The sequence below is a fragment of the Astatotilapia calliptera genome, chromosome 15 (genome assembly GCF_900246225.1).
Source record: "Astatotilapia calliptera chromosome 15, fAstCal1.2, whole genome shotgun sequence".
NCBI classification, from domain to species: domain Eukaryota; kingdom Metazoa; phylum Chordata; class Actinopteri; order Cichliformes; family Cichlidae; genus Astatotilapia; species Astatotilapia calliptera.
Window position 1 is genome coordinate 21,644,539 of NC_039316.1, and position 22,502 is coordinate 21,667,040.

The window sequence follows — 22,502 nt, forward strand, 5'->3', positions numbered from 1 at the left end:
CCCCAAAGCCTGCAGGACCCTTTAAACGGGGGCCACGTTGCCCCAAACTGTTCCTCTGTCGCACTGAGAGGTAAAGAGGCTTCTTTCTTTTTCCGTGGGTTTCTTTTGTGCCTGTTTCCGTCCTTCAGCAGCTCGGGTTATTTCTGCGCCGTCATTTTAAAAGATTTTCGGTGCCTTTCAGGAGACTTTAATGGAACAACTGATCCAAATGGAAAATGTCATTTCTGGCCCTGACAGACGTTCTTTGTTCGGGTTCTTTTCTCCAAGAATACCTTCACTCATCTCCAATGTTTTCTTCCTCAGTTCTTTTCTTTATAACAGCTGGTCTCAGCTGATGCATGACTTCCGACGGCATTTAGAGGAAGTGCGCCGATGACCTCACTGGCAAGGCGTGTCTTACATAACGGTAACTCCCTCAGGTTAAGAAGCATTTCCTGGTACTCCTGATGAAAGCTTCTTACTCTGGCTCAGAGTGCTTTCTTCCATGAGAACTAAAGTTAAAACACGCAGTGAACGAGGACGAGATGCTGAGATAAGCCTGATGTAACAGCAAGATAGTACGGAAGCACTCGGCTGCACTTTCATGTACTCAGTGTTTTTAGGGCTGTGCGATTCAGAAGTGGCTGCTCCTCTCACAGGGAGCTGCCGGGACTGCTTATGATCTGCCACACGTGTGAATAAATAAGTTTAGATCTGCTGGATCACTTCGAGTCATGAAAACCTTCCTTTTCCTGTCAGTAGCAGCACTCCTGCTAATAGAGAATAATTGTTAAAGTTGATATTTTTAGCCACTTTTTGCTATTTTATTGCAGTTTGTTTGTTCTTGGATCATCATGCGTTCATCCTTGTTTTGTAAGACTAAATGAAGAAATCAGGGGATAAATTCGCACTGCTGGGTCAGAGGTAATGCGATACGGTGGGATATTAGCATTAGAAGGTAATCATCTGTGATATCATCTCTGATATCAGCCTCTACGATGGTTTTCTGCCCAGATACAAAAGAGGCGAATGGGAACGTGGCAGCATGCCGGCTCAAACCCAGAAGGGTTTTTAATGGCAGCGTAATTTGCCTCAGTGGTTCTTGTGGCGATTCAGAGTACACTCAAGTGAGCCTCCAATCAGCCCTGCTCACACCAACTGTGGGAAAACTCACTAAGTGCACATCATAGTGGTTTTAAAATTAACACATCTTTAATGACTAACACTGATGCCACAATATCAGCCCACCCTACTTCTCTGACTGCTGGTAGTTTTACTGTCATTATACTGCAAACCTGCTCGCATGCTAAATCTCTGCTAAACCGAACCAAAGGCACCCAGTCAACTTTCCTGTATTCAGAGCTGGGACTGGTGGACTAAAAGAAGCCTTCGACGATAAGGCTGATCTGGGAAGGCGTTAGACTCTTCAATCTTTAGAAAATCCAGCCTGTGACAGGAAACTTTGGTCATTTCAGACCAGATCCGGTGAGCACAGGACTCAAAGTCCGATTTAGTGTGTGGGGAAACCTGAAAATCCACACCGCTAGCATAGCAGCAAGGAAAATATTTCCCCTCAGAGAAGCTCCTCCCAGACTGATGTCTGTTTTCTCTGTGGGAAGGCGGTGATCACGCCTGATCTTTGTGGATTAAGCCAAACATATTAGCTCCTGTTACACGAGCTATGATGCTACAAGCGTAGAGCTCGTATGAAGGTGGAATTTGGCAAGCTTAAATAGCTTAAATAGAAATTCACTCGCTGGGCTCACGTCCTCATTTTAGGTTTGACAGCGTTTTAGTAGCTAAACGTACGAGCTGAGCTGCGGTTTGGGGAACGCCTCAAAGGGGACTGCGGCGGCTCCCGGCCCAGCAGAGCCCCATGTACTAAATAGAAGTGGGAGGGAGGGTGGAGCACGAAAACGAGAACAAACAGCTTGTAGAACTGAGGGGGAACATGTGTAGATGAGAGCTGGAAGGAGCATTTGGAGGCGTGGTCCCGCTAATAAAATAAAAAAATACTTTATCTCCAACTAATGACGGCGACTTCTGGCCAAGGTGAAGATGCACAATTACTTTGTACTTCAGTAGAATTTTCATGTATCTGTACTATTCTTGAGTATTTGTGCTTTTTACACAAATATCTCTACTGTTCACGTCCCCGAGTTTTCAAAAACAGGCTTGTTACACAGAAGACCCTCCACACGCCGCTGGGAAAAAACACATCATCGATGCATCGTCTATGGAGCCACGCTGAGGGGTCGAGGTGAGCCGGGATGATCCAGAACAGCGTTTTGGATGCAGATGTCTATATGTTTCGGTTGCGCTACCACAAATATCAGCAAACATACATACGTGTACAGTCTGTGGCACAGTGTGTCTGCTAGCTGCAGGTCCAGCTGCTCTTTCCCAGGGAGAGAAAAGAAAAAGACGGAGGTGATATTCAAAGGTAAGGACTGGAAACGTAAAGCTTGTGTGCAAAGCCTCATTTTTGAGGCTTTTGAGAAGCTGTGCTGCTGAGGTGATGCTTTCTCACAGCGGGAAACATCCTGCCGTGCAAACCGAAGTATATTAACGTTTTGTTATCCAAAGATTGCCGGAAAAAACTGGGGAGTGTGTGCAGCTAAAGCGATTAGCCTGCAGCACTGTGGTGGAGTTTACAGTAATGTGCTGTGCTGGTGCAGAGCATCTGTGGTGGACATCATGTTAGGTTACATCAAGGGTAGCACACATCTATTTAGATTTAAGCTGATGATGCTGATTCGATTCAGTGAGCTCCACCTTTATAAAGCTTCATACTGCTTCTGGTCTCCAGATGTTCCTGCTGCTGCATACGAAGCACGTATTCAGCTCAAGAACACAAAAATAAACTTTTTGGGGAGTTTTATGTTTTAAGGTTCCCATCAGATAGAATTACTCATTAACTGGACTGGTTAAACTGGGCTGGATGAAGTGCCCAGTAAGATCCAGCTGTATGTAATACATTTGTGTTGTCATAAGGGCTCAAAACACTAAGTAAACTCTGCAGGTTCGTGTAGCTTCATTTTTCATCACAGCTTGTTCCTTCAGTTTCAAAACTACCCTGAGATGTATGAAAATGCTAAAATCAGCACACGAGCTTATTGTTTGCTTGTATATGACACTTAAATAGTTTGTTTGCTTGTTTTTTTGTGTTATAAATATGATACAACCCTCCTGTACCACGACGTGACATCACACGGCTGGACCGTGTTCTGATTTTCAACTTGAACCCGAACTTAACGTGACCGCGGAGGAAAACACGGCGAAACAAAACGTGCATCAATACGAAGACGCAGAGTTCACAGAGGTGAGGCGGTGAGAGTGGGCGGGGCCCCGGCGGCTGAGAGGAGGAGCGTTTGAGAGCGTTGCTTCTGTCATCAGCTGTTTCTGGTCCAACATATTCAAGCAACTGTAACTTCATGATGTAGTTTTTTTTATCCAGGTTTGTTTCGCCTCGACTGACAAAAACACAAAAACAAAGTGTATTTACTGGTCTTTGGTTTATTACTGGTCTTTGTGGGGGAACTCCCGAGCTCACTGAACTGGTCTCAGAGGAGACAGCGGATGGTTTACTGCCAAGCAGGGGAGCACCTAACGTTTCCCAACTCTCCCATTTCTTAAATCCAGTTTGTCTTTAGCTGTCTCTGATTTGTGGAAACAACAGCCGGCGGTATTTAGACCGCACGGATCCTCCCCTTCCTTCTCCTCTTCTCACTTCTGTTGTTTCCTCTCGCCTGGTAATGTTAACCAGAAGCTTTGTGGTGTCGTCGGGATGATTAGAAATAGCAGTTTTATAACTGGTTTATGTCATCAACCCTCCAGTGAACTGCAACCGAAGTGTAATTGCAGCATTCATAGGTGAAAATATGTGTTAAATATTTCAGATGTTTTAAGACGATTAAGCCTGTTGGCTGAAATCGTTGGTTCTTCTTCACACAGCGAGTCGAGCGTCACTCTCTGCAGCAAACTGTGCCGCTGCCTCTTTATTCTCCTCATCCAGTTCACACAGCGTCACGTCCCTCTACTGTAATCTGCCCTCGCTGTTAGCAGCCACACCAACAGCTGCTCTGTGAACGCCTGCTCGCTGAGCTACAGGAGAGTCAGTGTGTCGTGTAGTAGCACATAACACGTGTGCAGTCCATCACAATGAAAGTGAGCCAGTGGAGCCTCACCTTGACGTAGAGCTGCTGGAACTCCTCCAGGTTGAGCCGGCCGGTGGGACAGTCCTTCAGGAATCCCTTGTACCACTGCTTCAGCTCGTGCTCGTTAAACTCCGTGTTCTTCACCAGATCCTCCATCACTTCAGGGGTCAGCTTGCTGTTCTGTTTCCCCATTTTTCCTGTGACAAGCAAAGCACAAAAAGGGGGAGGGGCACACAGCATCTTTAAATTAATACAGAGCACAGAGAAGAACGTCTCCTTGTGTGAATCTGCAGGAAAAGTCTGGAGAGCGATTCATCGGAAAGCAGAGAAGTCGACAGCAGAGCTGCGTCTAAAAATAAGCTTTGAAACAAATGGAGTGAAATGCTGTTTGCACCTCTTGGACAACAGGGTCAGTTTGTCAGACTCGCTGCCTTTGAGCAGCTGCTTGGCCCACTTTTGTTTACTTTGTTTTTAAAGGAAAACTCAACCACTGAAATCATCAGAGCTTCTGAATTACATTCATTAAAGAAGATTAGCCCAGATTAGCATAAATAAGAAAATCATCCTAGACGACTACAATGTGTGCGGACTACCAGTCTAGGGAAACAACATATAAAATCTTTTTTACGTAGGTGTGTGCCTGTCCTGTCCTTCTTTGAATTATTTTTAAGACCACGTTACATTAAAATCTTGTTCTTCCAGTTAAACCTTTAACCACATTTCCTGTTCTGGCCTTTAGTTCCTCCTAAACAGAGAGAATCTCATCCTAAAATCCTAAAAATGAATCTCTGGCTTTTGGAAAGGGTCCCAATGACATGTTAGGCTCCTAAAGTAGTTAACCCACTGTGACTGTGACCCACTGAAACACTCAAGCATGTTTTGCTTTAAAGTGCCTTAATTTCTCCGTCTGCCCCCCAGCCGCCTCTCCTGCATCGAGCTGCCTGCATCTGCGTGATGCTGATGCTGCCACTTTATGGCCTTGATTAGCGCATTAACCAACTCATAATTATCCTAATGTGAAAAAGATGGTTTCGAGTTTTGGAACATTTCCGCTCGCTCTCCTGAGATGTTTTATTAGATCTCTTCAGCTCAAAAACCAGGGAGCACGTGAGGCAGCAACAGTGTGACGTGTGTCTCTGCGTGAGCACCTTTCTTGGCATGTCGAGGCTTCAATATGTGGAGAAAATCAAAAGAGCTCAAACTTTAGAAAGATGATTGTTTGTATTGGCAGGGTTACACTGTGACTGTGTGGCAGAGGCAGCGCAGGGACTGGTTTAGAAAAGTGTCCCTGTGTTAAAGATCCTCTCACATCTGCCAAACAGCAGCCGCGCACTGTGAGAAGTTATTAAATTAACAAGTTTACAGTTGCCAAGTTTGCTTATTGATCATCTATTGGAGCTGATTTTGTCCCAGTGCACCGCTGCTATACCCTTGTTGCAGATCCAAAAACCTTCTTGGCTGCTAGAAGACAAGTTTATATGGAAGACGCTGACATATCTGCAAGCACTCGCTAACTAGCTGCCAGGTTATACGGTGGAGCTTTTCCACAGCAGTGGCGCCCGCCCCGATGTTTGAAGCCCTGCTGCTCACTCGCTGAACAGAAGAGAGGGCAGCAGCAGAGCAAGACCTTCATTTCATGAAGCAGCACTGTTCACAAAAGCAAAGTCAATAAAGGGCTACGAAAGGTGCTCGGTCGGCCACGAGGAGGTGAAATGAAGCATAACAGCTGTGAGTCAGAGAGATGTCAGCTCCCCAAGCTCAAAGAGTTTTTACATGTGAACCCCCAAATTAAAACAAACACATAAGCAGCGATCTGAAGCGTGCAGTGCTACCTGCAGCCATACGTGACACTGTATCGTAACGGGAAAATATAATAAGGAGAAAAACGCATTTTTATGGTATTTGAAAGTGATAACATTTTGGTTAATATGGTCACAAACATGAAAGAGTTTCAGTCCCATCTAGTTATCAGCAAACTCCATTTCACTCAAACGTCTTCCTAGAAGTTTAAAATAGGTTTGTATTGTTTCACTATGATGAAGAGCAGAGCAGCTCTTTTTTATGAGCCCTGAACCACAGGTCAGGCTATTATAATACATCGTGAAATGATACGGATGGTGTGTGTGTGTGTGTGTGTGTGTGTGTGTGTGTGTGTGTGTGTGTGTGTGTGTGTGTGTGTGTGTGTGTGTGTGTGTGTGTGGACATCTCAGTTGCTTCATCTAATCTATCTGCAGGATTGTTGATGGAGAACTCCAACAGTGGAAAAAGCCACACATCAGATCAGAAAAGTTATTCTTAGCAAATGGGGAAAAATGAAAAGTTCTTCAGTTCATGAAGACCGCATGAAGCAGACTTTTCAACAGCTCAGACACTCCCTGCACCAAAATCTCTCTACGGGAGATAGATATACTTTGTCCTGAAAGCCAATTTCAAAAGGTTTTTCCAGCTCGGCTCAGCGTGACCCGAGTTCACAGGGACGGTTTACCAAACGGAAATTTGAGTTATGCAATGACTAAGTGTGATACCACGTTGTCTGCAAGCTACATGGAAATTTCAACAAATAAATGAACTCATAATGAATGAAAGTGCTGCAGGTGCACTATGACACAGACTGTACTGAAAATATGAAATTTTGATAACAGTGAACAAAAATCCAATTAAATCAGAGAAACAGTGTGACACAGAGCCATTAGCTTCAATACCTGATGGGAGGTGGAGGTGGGAATCCAGCCAAAACTGGGACAAAGATGGAAGCAGAGAGGAACGAAGAGAGAGGAGAATACAGATGGAGAATGTCTGAGCTTTTTCCTAATGCTCAGTAAGAGACTGTAGAAAGACAACGACAGTCACGGTGAGGACGTAATGCGAACTTTTCCCAACTCTGAGGGAAGGACCGGGGATGAAATTGCAGGATGCTGCTTTCGAGCTTGGAATGTCTGCTCATGACCAACCGTTAGCTTCAATGTGACGCACAACAAGTAAACTGCTGCTGTGGACACAGCGTTACACTAACTATGTATTCTGCATGTTTACTGTGTGTATATGATGTTTAACAGCAAGCTGTGAACGAACCCGAATGCACTTACCAAAGTTTCATGTGTCTGTGCACACATAGTGAAATTACTCTACAGTAAATACGCTAATTTAACATTAACACTGTGGGCTGGCCTGCAAGCCTGAGTAAACTCTGCAACTGTTAGCTAGCTAGCGCTGGTATCAACTTTAATACCAATGTTGTATCCTTCTACTGCTGGCCTAAAACCTTTGTGCTAAGATAACAAGTGCTCATCGTGTAGAGTAATTTACACTTAGCGACTTTCGCGAGTCCAGTACTCCTACGGCACTCAATTTAGTTGTACTAGAGCCTGACTGATTTATCAGCAGGCCAATATTAGCAACAGGCTGTTGTTATAGCTGTTTGCTGATCACTCATCAGTGTCAGAATATATAACGGTCGATAAATGAAAATTAAACAGTAAAGAAGAGAAAGGAGAAACACCCTTCAACCATATTAGGTGTTGACGTTGCACAGTTTGTCCAGCAGGGGGCACTCTGCAACTTCCTCAGTCTGAACGTCACAAATACAACAGTTAGCTATAAACAGTTGGTCAGTTTACCTGAAAATAGTAATTAGTTACTAATTAGTGATTACGTCTCCAAGAAAATAATCCTATTACTTTAATGATTACTTATTTTCAAAACTAATTAGTTACTTTATTCCTTAGTTACTTTTTAAAAACACGATCAGAAGAAAAACAGATCAATCACCTGATATCAGTCAGACTCTAAGCCACACATACCACGAACACATATCCACTCAAACAACTGCCTCGTGAAAGAAAACGAAATGAAGCTGAAATGAGCCAAACTGTTCAAAGAAAAACAAACAAACAGAAAAACTGCTTTTAGAAAATGTACTAAAGATTTTGTTTAATGTTTCCAATTTTACTTTGGATCTGACTTTTCAGGGAGCCAAAAACTCCAGAAAAACCCTGATATCACAGCAGCCCAACAGATGCAACAGATGCAACAGATGCAGTACACTGGACGCATCCCACCACTACTGTGTGCTGCTCACTGAACAAGAACAACGCAGAGGGAGGAGCTGCGGCAGGACTGCTGCGTGTCATCAGTGTGTTCATAATTTGTTTTAATCATCTTCATTCATTCAAACCAACAAATTAACCAGACACTCAGATACATGGATATTATTGGAGCTAATCATTACCTGAGCTTTGGGACATAAAGCTACAGCAGAATAACATCTCACTGATTACACCAGCCATGACCTGTAAATGCAGACGTACTTGGCTTGTAGTTATAACACAGATTATACAACCTGAACACTCAAAAATGTTCAGTTAAAAACAAACCTTGCATCCTTCAAACAGTAGCTTTTGAAGAGCGCAGAAAAGCACGCCTGTGTTACTGTGACCTGCTGGGCATCCTAAATGCTTTCAGCTCATTCTGTAAAGAAGCAGCTGAACAGTTTCCTCATTCATAACTCAGCCTGTCATCCTTCCACTGTGCTGTCAGTGTGAGAATCTACTAAACTGGCTTTCTAAGATTTTTGGCAGCAATTGCAATTATTCAACAGAAGTGAATCAGCTATACAGCTACCGCGCTGCTATATTATGAAATAAGGCTCCTTTGTGAAAATGTTTTTTAATTACAAATGAGAAAAAAGAGAAAAGGAAACATCAGCACATGGCTGATTAAAAAAATTGAAAATAACGACGTTGGCGTATGTACGAGTGCTCAGGCATTTGGCTCATATTGAAGATAATCTACGCTCGGCTCTGTATGATGTCACTGAGAGCAATTATCACTAATAAGGCCGTTCTAAGGAAACAAGCCCCTCCCACCTGCTGTTCAAGCTTTCTGTTTATGAGGCGCATAAATAAATATTCGGAACTGTGAATCATACAAAGCAATTTTTAGTCCAAGAGTAAAAATGTGTAGAAACGAGGGTCCCTTTAAGGTAAGTAGCACAGGCTTGATGTGAAACATTGACTGTAAACGAGCGTTTCCCTGTAACGGGCAGCAGCAGGTTAAAGCTCCTCAGTGTTGCAGTGAAACTGAGGAGCCTGAGTGCAGCAGGAGGCCACCGTGCCCTGGAAGAGATGTGAGCAGAAGACGGTCTCACTTACTGTCAGTGCATATGTGAGTAAGTGACTGTGTGACAGAGAGACAAAGTAAATGCATTTGTATTTATAAAGCACGTGTGCATGTACGAAGGCATTACTTATGTGTTTAGGAGCGCAGGTCTGTCACAGACGCTCGCTGATTGAGAATGAATTGTAGTGCACTTTGCATCCCAAAGATAATGGAGCTCATAAACATTTGAGGAACATCTCAAAGCACCCTGAGCACAGTAAGAGCAAGCAGCAGCATATGCAGCGCTGCGGCAGCGCACGCTACCCGTCAGAACCTCCAGGGACTGAATGCACTTTTGATAAAAGACACAAACATCTTCTGCGCTGTTAATGGTAATTCTCCTCTAAAACATTCAAAACCTGCTTAACAATAGCGTCGCATCACAATGCAAGTGTTGCTCTCACCAGTCATTGAACAAGGGCTGAATCTGCATCTGCAGTGTGCCAGCGTGCTGCTAGGATCCAGCTTTACAGCACACGGTGCTATAGCTGAGCCTTCAGGAGGGGGGGTACGCAAAATTCATGGGCTCAGCTTCATGGTGCGGCTCTTGGGTTTCTGGAAGTAAATGACTGTAATTTTTACTGAAACAGCTGAGACACTTAAATGTTGTGTAACATCAGAAAAAAGGCTGACGGGCTTCAAAGTCAGCAGAAGGATGTTCAGCTTTAACAACACTGGGACAGGAGACGTCCAAGACAAGCTTGGTGCTCACAGTTTAACACGGCTGACCGATGCATATGCTGGTGCAGTGAGACCATTTACAGCATTAACTCCATGTGTAGTTCGAGTTAACACATAGATCTCAGAAATATAATTGATATATTATCATTGCCAACAGCTTTTTAGAATTTTTTCTTCTGGCAAGGCAAACATGTCGACACCTTCTCGGCTGAATAAAAACTGCATGTACACCGAGCGCGCACACACACTGTTACACCCTCAGTTGGACTTATAAATGAATATCGTGTTTTTATAAGAGAATGCAAATATATCCTTTCTCAAGGAGTGAAAATGACAAGTCACACATCGTCTTGATACCTCCCACCCCATCTCGCTTCATATAAAACCTGCACAGCCTTTAGAGTGACGCGCGAGGCAACATGGCAGGTGGCACAATTTCAAAACCTATTCAACCTACACATTTTTTAAAAGCATTTTTTCTGAGACCTTTCATTTATGTCTGCAGCTGATGATTTGAGTGACGTATTTATCGGCTGTATCAAAGCAACCCACATGGTCTGTGTATCTGAAAACATTGCTGTTCCACTGACTGTCATTCTTGCGAGCTGCCTACGAGCCCGGTAACTCCCTGTCACCTTCCCCCTGTTGTTGATGTTTACTGAATTGCAATAAAATGAGAAATGGAATCAAAAGTATCTTTTTACATGAACGTCGCCTCTCGGCTAACAAATGCAATAATGACTAAACTCGTTTCCATTCTTACTTTGTTACACTGTCAACACCAGAGAGAAGGCGCACTGCAAGAAATGGGATGAAGGCAAGGAAAGCAATCAGGGAGGTGACTGGAGACACCCCCCCCAAAGAAATACGCCTGATGACACTTAGTTATATGCACTGTAATGTATTGAGGCGGTTAATCACATCTACAAAGGGCCAAGGGGGGCAGCTAGTGCATCATCAGCCAGTGGTTTGTTTTAGCAAGAGAGTTGAGTGGGGCTGAGTCTGGGACGAGGGGTCACTCTGCAGTGCGATGCAGAGCAGAGCGCCATGCTGACTCCAAACCTGAGTCATAGCCCTTTGTCTCACAGTCCACTGAGGGTTCAACAGATAGTAATTACACATCATGTAATTACACATCAGCACACAGGTATGGTCTGACACAACAGACCTGCCCCAGAGCCAGGCTGTGGGCTGTTACATAACACTATCCCTTTGCCATCATTTGCCAACATGGATGACCTTGAGAGGCGGGCAGAGTCCGGGCTAAGACGAGCAAGGATAGGAGCAAAGCAATCTGAGGCTTTAATTTGGGCAAATATTACAGGAGAGATTAATGTGTGTCTGTAGAGAGGGGGGGGGGGGGGGGCAGCAATGATTGGATGGGGCTGGTGGATGTGATGTGGTCATGCAAGATTGATTTGCAAAAGAAAAAAAACAACAACCAGGCGCTTCCCACTGAGGATGATTGGGGTTAAGGACACACACCACACCCCGTCTTCTTCTTGCACGCACACACACACACACACACACACACACACACACACACACACACGCACGCACGCACGCACGCACGCACGCACGCACGCACGCACACACACACACACACACACACACCTTGCGCAACATCAGCACCAGTGACAAACTACAGCACATCACACCACACGGTGCCATGTCATAGCAGCCCACCCCACGCAAGTCACAAGTACAAATCGTCAAATTTCACACAGTCCCCACTGTTACACAGAACAGCCTCGCTCTCCTCACTTTTGTTGTTAAATCCACAAGCCTTGTGTGTGTGTGTGTGTGTGTGTGTGTGTGTGTGTGTGTGTGTGTGTGTGTGTGTGTGTGTGTGTGTGTGTGTGCGTAAGCAGCAAGAGTAAACCCAGGTAAGAAACAACCATGTTTATCTAATGCGATATGATCAGAAGGCTGTACTGATATATATATATATATATGTGTGTGTGTGTGTGTGTCCTTATTAAAATGGACTTCAACCACAATACATCGATACATTAGCCTTATGATACCGAAAGGATGACGCACTGAGTTGCATCATGCTGATATAAATATAAATAAATATAAACTGAGATGATGCCGAGCAGTACAATAATAATTAGATTTTCCTGCATCTGTCAAGATTTTACGCAAAGCCTTCATCCTACCTTGCGAGAGTGTGGAGTCAACGAGTGTGGAGTCCGGTCTGGTGTCTGGAGTGGTCCAAAAGAAAGAAAAGAGAAAGAAAACACCTGCGAGCACGGCAAACAGCAAGAAATGCTCTTCTGTCGAGCTGAAGATTAGCGGTGCCTTTTGGGTTGTTGGATTTATTTAATTTTAGTTTAATGCTGGGGAGAAGTCGGGCTTTTACAGAGAGGAAGCTGTGCAGGTCCGTAGGATGATGCTGCGCAACACAAACTGCTGCTGATGTGCTGAGAGGAGGAGACAGATACTGAGAGAGCGCGCAGTGTGCGTCTGCCTCGCTCCCGCTGCCAGCCTGTGGCTGTGGATCACCGATACAGACAATAAAGGCAGCGAGGAGCAGACAAACACCAGCGTTTGTGTCCCCAATAATATTTTGTGAAGTAATACAAACCTTTCTTTGCCTTCCAGTGTCAGAAATACACATTTCAATGTGTTAAAGAGCAGAGGCTAATATCGATGGTGTTGACTTTATGTTAGCTAAAGCCTTAGTTACGTCATATTAATCAGCCCTGTTAGTTTCGCGCCAAATGTGGGACATCAGTTGGCCAGCGATTGTAAATACAGCAGCCTGGTGAAAAAGCTTTCCTTCAGAAGGTAACAAATGTGGGGCAAAAAACGTAACTCTCAGCATCTAGAGAGTCAGTGTAGCTTACAGTGTAAAACAAAGTCGCAGTCTTTCTTTCATTATTATAGCAATATCACGAACTAAGCTAGTGAGAAGCCAGCTAGCTTCACTTGTAAATATTACCTCTATAAAGCCTAACATACAAAAACCAAGTTACACTATTACAAGTGACTTTAAAGAGTAATTTAGGGATCTCTGAAGAGGCAGGCACTTTGTATGAACTGTTAGTTCTGTTGCAATGGCTAGAAAGTAAAGGCTAAATGAAGGCTAACAGCTAGCAAACCTAAGTCTCTTTTTACCTTTGCTAGCTACAGGACACTACCTTGTTATAGTAGCATGAGTACAGTAATGAAATATTTCATCGTGGCATTCTTTAGTTTTTTGATCGTTGTTCACGACAGTGGTGATTAACATCTACACCTGTTTTCCGTCTTTGGAGAATTTCTTTTGTGGTTGTTTTACTAAGCCAGCTACAAGCTACACCTACAGCAGCTGTCATGAAGCTCCTGGTGCATAGTTTTGTGCTGATGTTAATGGAGCTTTACAGAAAATTGAGTCAGCAGAGCTTTAGTGACCTTGACACACTATACACCTCAGCAGCCCTGCTCCAAGTTTAGCTGGTGTGCCATTTGTGGCTGAGCTGCTGTGGTGTCTAAATGCTTTGAGTTTGGATTAATTCTACTCACAGCTGATTAGAATATCACAAACTGGCTTGTTGCAATGATGATATTCTATTACAGTAGCATACCTGAAATCATTGAGCTCTTTAGGACAATCCATTCTTTAAAAAATGTTTATAAAGGCAGACTGCACGGTTATGTGCTTGGTTTTATACACCTGTTTCAATGGGACTGAAAACACGTGAATTCAAACGTTAAGGGATGTGACCCAATACTCTCCATATAGTGTATATATCATGTAGTAGACCGTTACAGCATTTATGTGTGACAGGATATGCCAGGCACCCTGTTGTCTTGAAATTCTTCCTTCTGTCTTTTGTGTGGGTAATGGCAGCAGTTTGAGATGTTAGGAGCACAAATCATGAAATGAATGCTGACTGACTTCCACTCAGCTGTTTCTGTTTTAGGTTATAGGGTCATGGCTCAGTTGCTGTGGGAGCTGATGTAAAAGATGCTAGTAAAACTCGTTAATATGTTATTTGATCAGTCAAAATATCTTATAAAAAGAGGCTTATCATGCTCATTGTACACAAAGTACTGGTACTGAGGTGTATAGTGTGTAACCGTCAGGTATGGTCAGAAACCACATCAGTACTTGATACTAGAATAACACAATATTATCTTTTGTTTCTTTAAAGGATTGTTGGGGGATTACTTCCATGTGATTGGAGTCATAAGGTGAGATGCTGCACGTGCTGTTGTGTAATGAAATGTGCACTCTTGTACATGATGAAGTAGCTCATTGTTCACCAGCATTGTTATAATGATGCCTTTGTAATCCAGCCTCTGCATCGTGTTTTTTCTTCCTAAAAATGTTATTTGCCAACAGTAAGTTTTGTATTAGCAACATTCTGGACATGATTGCTTATTTGACGAGTAACACTCGGATTTGAGCTGTGTAGCTTCCAGATGCAGAGCTCACACTGTGGTGGGCTTTTTTTTAGGTTTTATAATTCGATGAGAACATGAAAGTCCCACAAGATGATGACATCTCACAAACAGAGAGGGAGCTCACGTCACCACCCTCCCCAAAACGATCCAGACCTGAGTGTAGAGTGATGAATGACCACAGTGGGTTAAGCAAGTTCGACTTTCCAGAGCTTTTGACATTTAGGAAAACTAATCATTTCCCATCATCAGCAAGTACCCTGCAGAAAACCGAAGGCCTGATTAGCACATTTGAATGTTTGGAAGATGAGAAATCTCAGGAGCGACCACAAGACACTAAGTCTGACGTCAGTCCTAATACTGAGGTGACTTCATACAATAAGAGTACACACGTGGAATCATCTAAAGTGTGTTTTATTCCCACTGAGAGCTACCTACTCCTGGGGAAAGAGGAGCAGCTTCCAGTTACTGAAACAGACAAACTCAGCTTTTACCAGTCAGATGATACAGATGGTTCATTAGGAGAGTCTGCCACCATAGCCAGTACTAACACATCCAGTCATTCTGATGGCAGGCTACCAGGGACATCCATTAAAGATCAAACCCCTGGTGGTTGCAGTCCTTCCACTGGAAATGAAAAATATGGGAGACAGGTACAAAAAAATGTCAATGAAATGCAGACGAGAAATGAAGAGGTCAGATGTCAGCCTAATTGTACTAATAAAGAGTCAGTCTGTGACGTAGGTTACTGTAGCACAAGGAGCCAATTTGCTGAAGTTGTAGAGACGACTCAGAAGAGGACTGAACCTGAGTTTAATGAGTATATTGTTTTCACTAAGGAAGAGAGTGAGAGTAAGAGATCTTCCAGTGATTATGCAGATTCTAAACCACTCTGTTCAGACCCTGTAGAAGAGCCCTCTGGGAACTTGGTAGAAGCTGGGAAAAAGGAAAAAAATGATTCAGGATTACAGTTCTGTGAGAAGGAAAATGTTTCTGTCTGTGATGGGAAAACAGAAGGCCAAGTTAATAAGAAAGCCCTCATCCTTTTTGCTGCTGTATGCGGTGAAGGATCAATTCTTTCTCATGATGTGATGTTAGAAAGAAATCCTGCAAATGAGAGCCCGAATCTCGATGTTGATGACCTCTGTGGGGAAAAAAGAGCGGATGGTGCTTGCAAGATAATAGCCAAAGCTCAGAGTGAAACAGCTGATCACACAACAGTGACTACGTTGCCGGCTAGAATCAGTCAAGAGCCGGCTGAAGGAGATAATGATGAAGGCCCTTTCCATGTAATTGACCCTGCGATCTGTAGTGAAACTGACAGGGAAGCTGAAGAAAACTGCTGTAACTCAGCAAGCGCCGCAGGTCCCAAATTATCTCCATCAGTAGAAGTCGACAAGATGGAAATGCCTCTTCCACTCCATTCCCACATGAGGACATCAGAAAAGGTTTCATGTCCCGACCGGACAGAGTGCTTTAATAATGAAAGCAGGACATGGCATCAGGAAGGTGCAAACGATGACTTCTGTCAGGCAGGACTACAGTCTTCTTCCGTCACCACCAATGAAACGCACAAGACTTTCACTGAATGTGACTGTCAATGGAAATCCAGGTTCAGCAGGAGCCCTACAAAGCCTCTCCCTCCTGGGGATCATGCAATACAAGGAAGCCACGGTTCCATGGGACACGAGTTCAAAGAGCAGAGTCGCTCCAGCTGTTTTTCTGTCAGGCTTGACCCCCTGGAGACGTCGGAAGTCGAACATTCACAGAGAGAAATTGACAGCGTGGACATGACAGCTGTGATAAAAGAAAGCAAAGAAATCTGTTTTGTGAAAGAATTGGAGATGAATGACTATATGAACCCGAAGAGGACAGTGGAGTTGGAGGAAAAACCGCTACTGCAGAATGGACAGCACAAGGATAACACAACTGAACTACTTACTTGTGATTGCAAGGCAGAATGCAGCGAGGGTGAAGCACATGAATGGGACAGTGAATTAAAGCTCACTGAAACTGAACAAAGAAGCAAGCTCGAGCGTTTGTCTGACCAACCATTCAGTGCTGATATTTCCATGACAGAAGTTGGAGACGAAATGAAAACTGATGGGCCTGAAAACTCAGCAACACTGGTGCAATCTGAGGATTATGTTCAGCAGCAAAATGACCACAAAGCAGACGTGACTCAACTGTCATCTGGTGATGGCGCTGATGAATGGACAGAGTGGAGCACATTGCCCTTGGGAAGCGAAGATGGACAAGAACACAAGCTTAGTTGTGTCTCTGATTGCCAAGACAAAGCTGAAAATAAAGCTGACTTTTCAGCCTTCAGTTTGCCTTCAACAAGCGATGCAGTCGTACCGTGTCAGGGCAATTTAAGCCATTCACAGAAGGCTCACAGTAATCCCACTTCCATAAACTGCATTGACAGATTTTCCCCATTGCCATCTGCTCTCTGTAACCTAGTGCCGGAGGGGTTTGACACTTTCGAAAAGATCCAACTCTCACTAGATGATGATGACGCCACTGGAGTGGGCAACATCCCTGTCCTCGTCAGCTCGCCTGGGCAGCTGCTATACCACTTTATGTCAGTGGCAGAAAGCAACATGCGTGAGAGGATACCAGAAGAGGAGGAGTGTATCACTGAGAACATGGCAAACAGGCTTCTTAGCAGCGATTCTGCCTGTAATGAACTCCCAAACTTCATCTTAGGAGCAGATGCCATTGCTCTCGAATGGCCCGAGCGAGAGCCTAACTGTGAATCGGTCCGTGATTCCTCTGAGCGCATTCAGGGTGAATTAAACCCAGAGTTAATGTCCCCTACTGTTTCCGCTGAGAGTGACAGCCCTGCCTCTGGTGTGAACAGCTGTGCTGAGTTTGAAATAAAAAACCAGTTCGACTCGGTCTTGAAAGAGCTGAATTTGTTTTTTGAGATCAGTAGAAATGACTTTGAAAGCGACTGCAAAGCAAACTTCATCTCGCCTGAGCAGTGCACTGACAGAACTAAAGTCTTGGAAGGCAGCGCTTCAGAACGGACAGAGTGTCTCACCAGTCCAGACGTGGGACGCCACAGAGGCGCTGCATCAGGTAGTTATACGTAGGATAGAGCAAACACAGTAATACTGACAGCGCCCGTGAGATACAGCAGTAAGCACCCCAGGCATTTCCATTGACTGTTCAAATAAGATACTTCAGCTGCACAGTTTAAACTAGGGTTGTTAAAAATACTAATACTTAAGCTCTAATCGATACTTAAAATTCTATTTAAGTGTATGCATTAATTTGCAACTGCATCAATACCAGCAGTGCTGTCTTCACCTCCTCCAGTTGACCTAACTTCACCCAGACAGGCACACGGCACTTCCTGTTACTGACTTTCAAAACACTGAAAAACACTTTGTGAAGTATTAAAGAGGTCAGTAAAGTTCCTGTTACTACAACGTTAACCTTACGAGTGCATACTTTAATGTCACCCACTGAACTGTTAGCAGTTAAATAACCACATTAGTCATCTCATGTTATTAAAGGACCACCTCACAGCTGTGGTCAATAATAAGAGCCTCTTAGTTGTTTTTCAAGTGACGAGTAGTTTCCTGGGTATCGGTATTACGTTTGAAGTTCTAGTACTGTGACAGCCCTCATGTACACTGTCCTTATTTAGATGTCCAAATCCAAGCTAGCATGCTCAGACGAATAAATCATCAATGAATAGTTTGCAGAAATACACGTATTTGTTTCTCATGACTAACAGAGATGATTAGACTCTGTGGTCAGACTATGACATGATAGCATTCATTATTGTACCTTAGTTTTTATGTAATGTTACAAAAAGATGTAAAAGCAACCAAAAAAAAACCCCAAAGCGAAATAAAATCCAAAACAATTTGTTAAACTTGGTTCATGATATAAGTGCAAGAACCTGAAAAATTGATAAAAGACAAGCAAATTTTATTTTTACTCCATTTAAGTTAAATCATCCCAGCTGTTATATCAAAAACTAAAAACTAATATCTTTTACGTTTGGGTCAGATTGACCCCAGGAATCAAAAGCTTCCAAAGATGTCTGTCATATAATTTAAGCAAATAAAGCAAATTAAATTATATTTTTAAATTAGCTGGTACTTGATATGCAAAATAGTTAACATTATCAAAAATAATAAGTAGAACTGACTCACATGGAATTAAAAGTTTGATGAACTTCAGCTGTTTCAGTCCAGCGTCTGAAAAATGAAGCAAGGGTTCTCAGTCATCCTTCCTAAAGTTACTTTCAACAGATAAAGGTGACAGTGGTCAAGAGGCTTCCTAACAGTGCTTTATAAACCAATGGATGACTTTCATCATGTATATACTGTCCATAATCCACTGTATATAACTATATATTGGTTCAATTAGGAGCTCAACTGATTCTTCTTGGATATCCTGATAATTCTGCCAGTTTGTTCTGATTTTGACTGCTCAGTGGAAAAATATATTGTTTTCTGTTTATTGTTTTCAAATTTTTAGATGATGTTGCCGAGGACCACAGCCTGGACATGTGTGAAGGTGATCCGGTGGTTTCTCGGACTGCTGTCAGTAGTGACAGAGAGCAGGAAGTGCCTCTTAGCGGACACCTGTGCCGGGAAGCTCCTGTTGCAGAGAAACACAGAGGTTCACAGCTGATTTAATTCAATATTTCTGGCCTCTGTTAAAAAGAAATACACAACAAAGATGAATATATTTATGAAGAAAAGGAGCAACAAAGTGTCTCTGTGATTAACATAAATAACATGGTTGAAAACGTCAGAAGGAAAAATGACAGGCTTGAAAAAAACATTTCATGAGAGTTGTTTAATTAGAGTTAAGTGCTCTTTTATTCCATTGTTTTCAGTTAACAGTGTTTTTACAGAGCAGCGGGTGATTAAAAGGTCAGCTGGGTTAATTCACTGTGGAAATATAATTACTTTTATTGATTTGTCATTTCAACCTGACACAGCGTACTCTCATTAATGTTCCCTCCCCTTCCACAATATGCTGCGGTGGAACGATAACACGCTCCACGAATGCAGAAACATGGGCTGAAGGGTAAACAGAGCAGCAAATACAGTAGGACAGAATTAGCGAGTGCTTCTTCTCTGCCTGTCAATATGCTGCTTTCAGAGCCCCGGGAGATGGAGCACAAACAGGAAGTGTGGTCTCCATCCTTTATGTGTTTGACTCTTATGGAACAACTGAGCCACAGTGAGTTATATGTAAAGGCTGAGCTTATACTTAAAAACAGCTCATGGATAAAACACTTGGGATGGGATTCATATTTTTTCCAGGATTTAAAGAGGGGCCAGAGGGGAATAGTGTAGCTCATTCAGTAATATTTTAGACTAATCGCTTTGTCAAAAATAGACATTTGAACAGAATGGGTTTGTACTGCATTTATAACCCCAAGTGTGCCTCTGAGTGTTTAAACAGGAGAGGAATCTTACCACCTGCCTTTCTGGAGATGCAATGTTTTCTCGTTTTCTGTATGCAGGACTAGGGCTGTTCGATATAACGATATAAAAACATCTATCGTTTCATTTTACGCTATCGTTTGTTTCGTGGTGTCACAAAAACTGTTTACGGCAATATTTTTACATGGTTCTGATGGTCATTGTAGTGGCTGTATTCATTTCTTAAAGTTCTCTCTTTCTCTTATATTTAATAGAACCGCACTACGGACGGACAAGCGCCTGTTTTTATGCGTTGTTGTTAGCAACAGCGACGGTAACGCCTTCGCATGTCTGCTTGTTTATGTTCCACATAAACCTTTCACAATAAAGCTCAAGATCCTGTTGAGACTTTTCAAAATAAACTGAATCACGTGAAAGATGCAGAGTATTTACGGATGAGAAGTAAAAAAAGAGCCGTCAGGTGCTAAAAAATAAAGCTTAGACTCAAACGTTAGAGCAGGCTTTTCCCCGCAGCACGCCGTGTAATAAATACTCACAAAGAAAACGGCGGCCGTTACAACTTATGTCTAAAAATGTATTTTCATGCATCGTTAAAACACTCGACTCCGGGTAAAGGACGCGCAGCTGGAAACACTTCACGCAAGTCGAGCTGCCCGAGATTCACAGAATTTACAGAAAAATGTTACATTTTTGTGATTTATATCGTTACCGGGACGATAGATGTCTGATATCGGGACCTGAGATTTTGGTCATATCGCACAGCCCTATGCAGGACAGAATAAGTCTAATAGCAGCGCTACTCTGTCATGTTAATCTTTTCAGCGTTAGTATATGAAATGTGTGGCTCTTATTTTTGCTGTGTATAATACTGCAAACACGCACACAGTGTCATCTCAGGTTGATGATTGTGGCCAACATTAGCAGCACTTGGGGAAGCAGCCTGTTTTCTTGCATTTTAATGTCCACATGCAGCTGCACAATGTGGTTATGTTGTGTAGTTATATGCCAATTTACTTTAACACATGCAGCTGTCACATGTCTTACATTTCACCTAATTTGTTTAATTCAAAGACAGAGTGGCACAGCTAATGTAGGATAGCCAGGTAGTAACACCTACAGGTAAATGTCTTTGCATGTTAATCAAATACTATCTGTTTTACTGATTAGTATTTCTGGTGCCAGCTAACGCAGGCAGAGAACATTAAATGTCTTGTTGACTCGTCACACACACACACCTCTCTGGAGCCATAGAGAAACAGGAAGGTGCAGGAATAGCTGGTTAGGAGTGATTGAACTTTTAAAAATATAGAGAGCAGAATGTTTAGTAGGAAATGGACTGCATATAGTGTCACGCTCTGAGACAGAAGACACATGAGTCACCAAGGATGTGTTTATGGTGTGTGTTGTGTGCAGGAGCCCCTGAGCAGCCCAGGAGACTAGAGCCGCTGAAAACATGTGCACGGCCGATCCGGGTTGGACTTTCAAAGAGAGCCAAGACCAAACACCTGCACCGGCCCCGCCCCTATAAGTGAGCGTTGGACATGCAATCAAGGGTGAGGTGTGCGAGTGTAAACAACCTCGTGTGAAGCTTTGTGATGCAGTGTTCACGACCTCGAGGGTTATTATCGGATTTACAGCGTTCCTGTTATCTTTTCCTGAGTTGTTGAGGTTTCCGTACATTTTAGTTCCCCCGTTATCCAAAGATGTTTGGGTCCATAAAATATCCTGACAAGGATCCGTTCTTAGTATTTCTCCACATTGTCTAAGCCGGAAAAATATTCAGGTTTTTAATGGCAAAACATTTAGATCTTTATGTATTTATTAACTTATTGATATACTGTATTTATCTGCTTCTTTCTAGCTGTATGGGTGTGGTGTGTTATCTTTGCATTCTGCTGTTACTGTTGTCCTGTTAGCTGGAGTTCAGTACTGAAACTGCTTTATTTATTCAAATATGTTTCTGATGTCCACACTATGCGTGGCTGTATCTGTTGGAAAACTCTGATCTCTTGTGCAGTTTTCCTTGTTTTAATGTTATTCCATCATTAGTGGCAGTTTCCTGCAGTGTTATTAAAAACTTGATCAGATTGTTGCTTTTTCTTGCGTTACATTCTTTACGTTTACTTTTTCTCAGCAGCTGGGCGACTGTAGCGTCCTCAAGCAGCTTTCAGACAAACTACTGAAGCACAAAATACCAGCAAATATTAATGAAATGAATACAAATTTACTCCACTCGTGTATTTAAAACCTTCTAGTCTTAAAACAATGTAAGCTCCTCTTTCAGAACTGAGCTGAGCTGATCTGAACTCTGAGTCAGCAGTGGTTATGCTGGCTGCAGGCAGTGGAAGGGACACCTCAGTTTAAGTTCTAGCAACAGTATCAGAAGTGCTTTTAAGGTTCGCTTACATTCACAGCTCCTCGTTTGTAAAGTGAATGGGACTGTTTTTATTCTCAATTCAGACATTTTATTAAAATTGGAGGAGTTTGCTCCACATTGGGGATTTGTATCATAGCATTGCCATTATTATGTCAGAATTTTATACATATTACAAGTTCTTTTTAAACAGGAGACACATGAAAAAGTACAAGTCACATGACACATTTTGTTTCGTAATCAGGACATTTCTCTTCAAATTGGCTCCATTTGGTCCTTTTATTAACTGGTGTCCCCCAGTTTGAGCAGTGTTGTATTCACGCCTGTTTTTCGAGATTTTGG

The 22,502-nt window shown here is 42.9% G+C and overlaps 2 protein-coding genes across 3 annotated transcripts in view; one reads left to right on the forward strand and one right to left on the reverse strand.

Annotated features, from left to right (window-relative positions):
- Nucleotides 1–12,418, reverse strand: part of vsnl1a (visinin-like 1a) — a 35,954-nt gene extending 23,536 nt beyond the window's left edge. Inside the window, exons 1-2 of the mRNA XM_026143315.1 lie at nucleotides 12,137–12,418; nucleotides 4,167–4,333 (exon numbers count right to left, since the gene is read on the reverse strand). Of these exons, the coding sequence (XP_025999100.1) occupies nucleotides 4,167–4,328 (162 nt within the window). The 5' untranslated portion in view covers nucleotides 4,329–4,333; nucleotides 12,137–12,418. The remainder of the gene's footprint in view (nucleotides 1–4,166; nucleotides 4,334–12,136) is intronic.
- Nucleotides 12,419–12,508: 90 nt separating this feature from the next.
- Nucleotides 12,509–21,873, forward strand: LOC113007011 (uncharacterized). Of its 2 annotated transcripts, none has more exons than XM_026143314.1 (5): nucleotides 12,509–12,553; nucleotides 14,117–14,156; nucleotides 14,423–17,450; nucleotides 18,867–19,010; nucleotides 21,200–21,873. In XM_026143314.1, exons 3-5 carry the CDS (start codon nucleotides 14,444–14,446, stop codon nucleotides 21,316–21,318), a joined length of 3,270 nt encoding a protein of 1,089 aa, XP_025999099.1. In that variant the 5' UTR covers nucleotides 12,509–12,553; nucleotides 14,117–14,156; nucleotides 14,423–14,443; the 3' UTR covers nucleotides 21,319–21,873. The 2 variants fall into 2 exon arrangements, with proteins under 2 accessions (XP_025999099.1, XP_025999097.1); XM_026143312.1 differs by lacking the exon at nucleotides 12,509–12,553 and adding an exon at nucleotides 12,576–12,767.
- The last annotated feature ends 629 nt before the right edge of the window (nucleotides 21,874–22,502 follow it).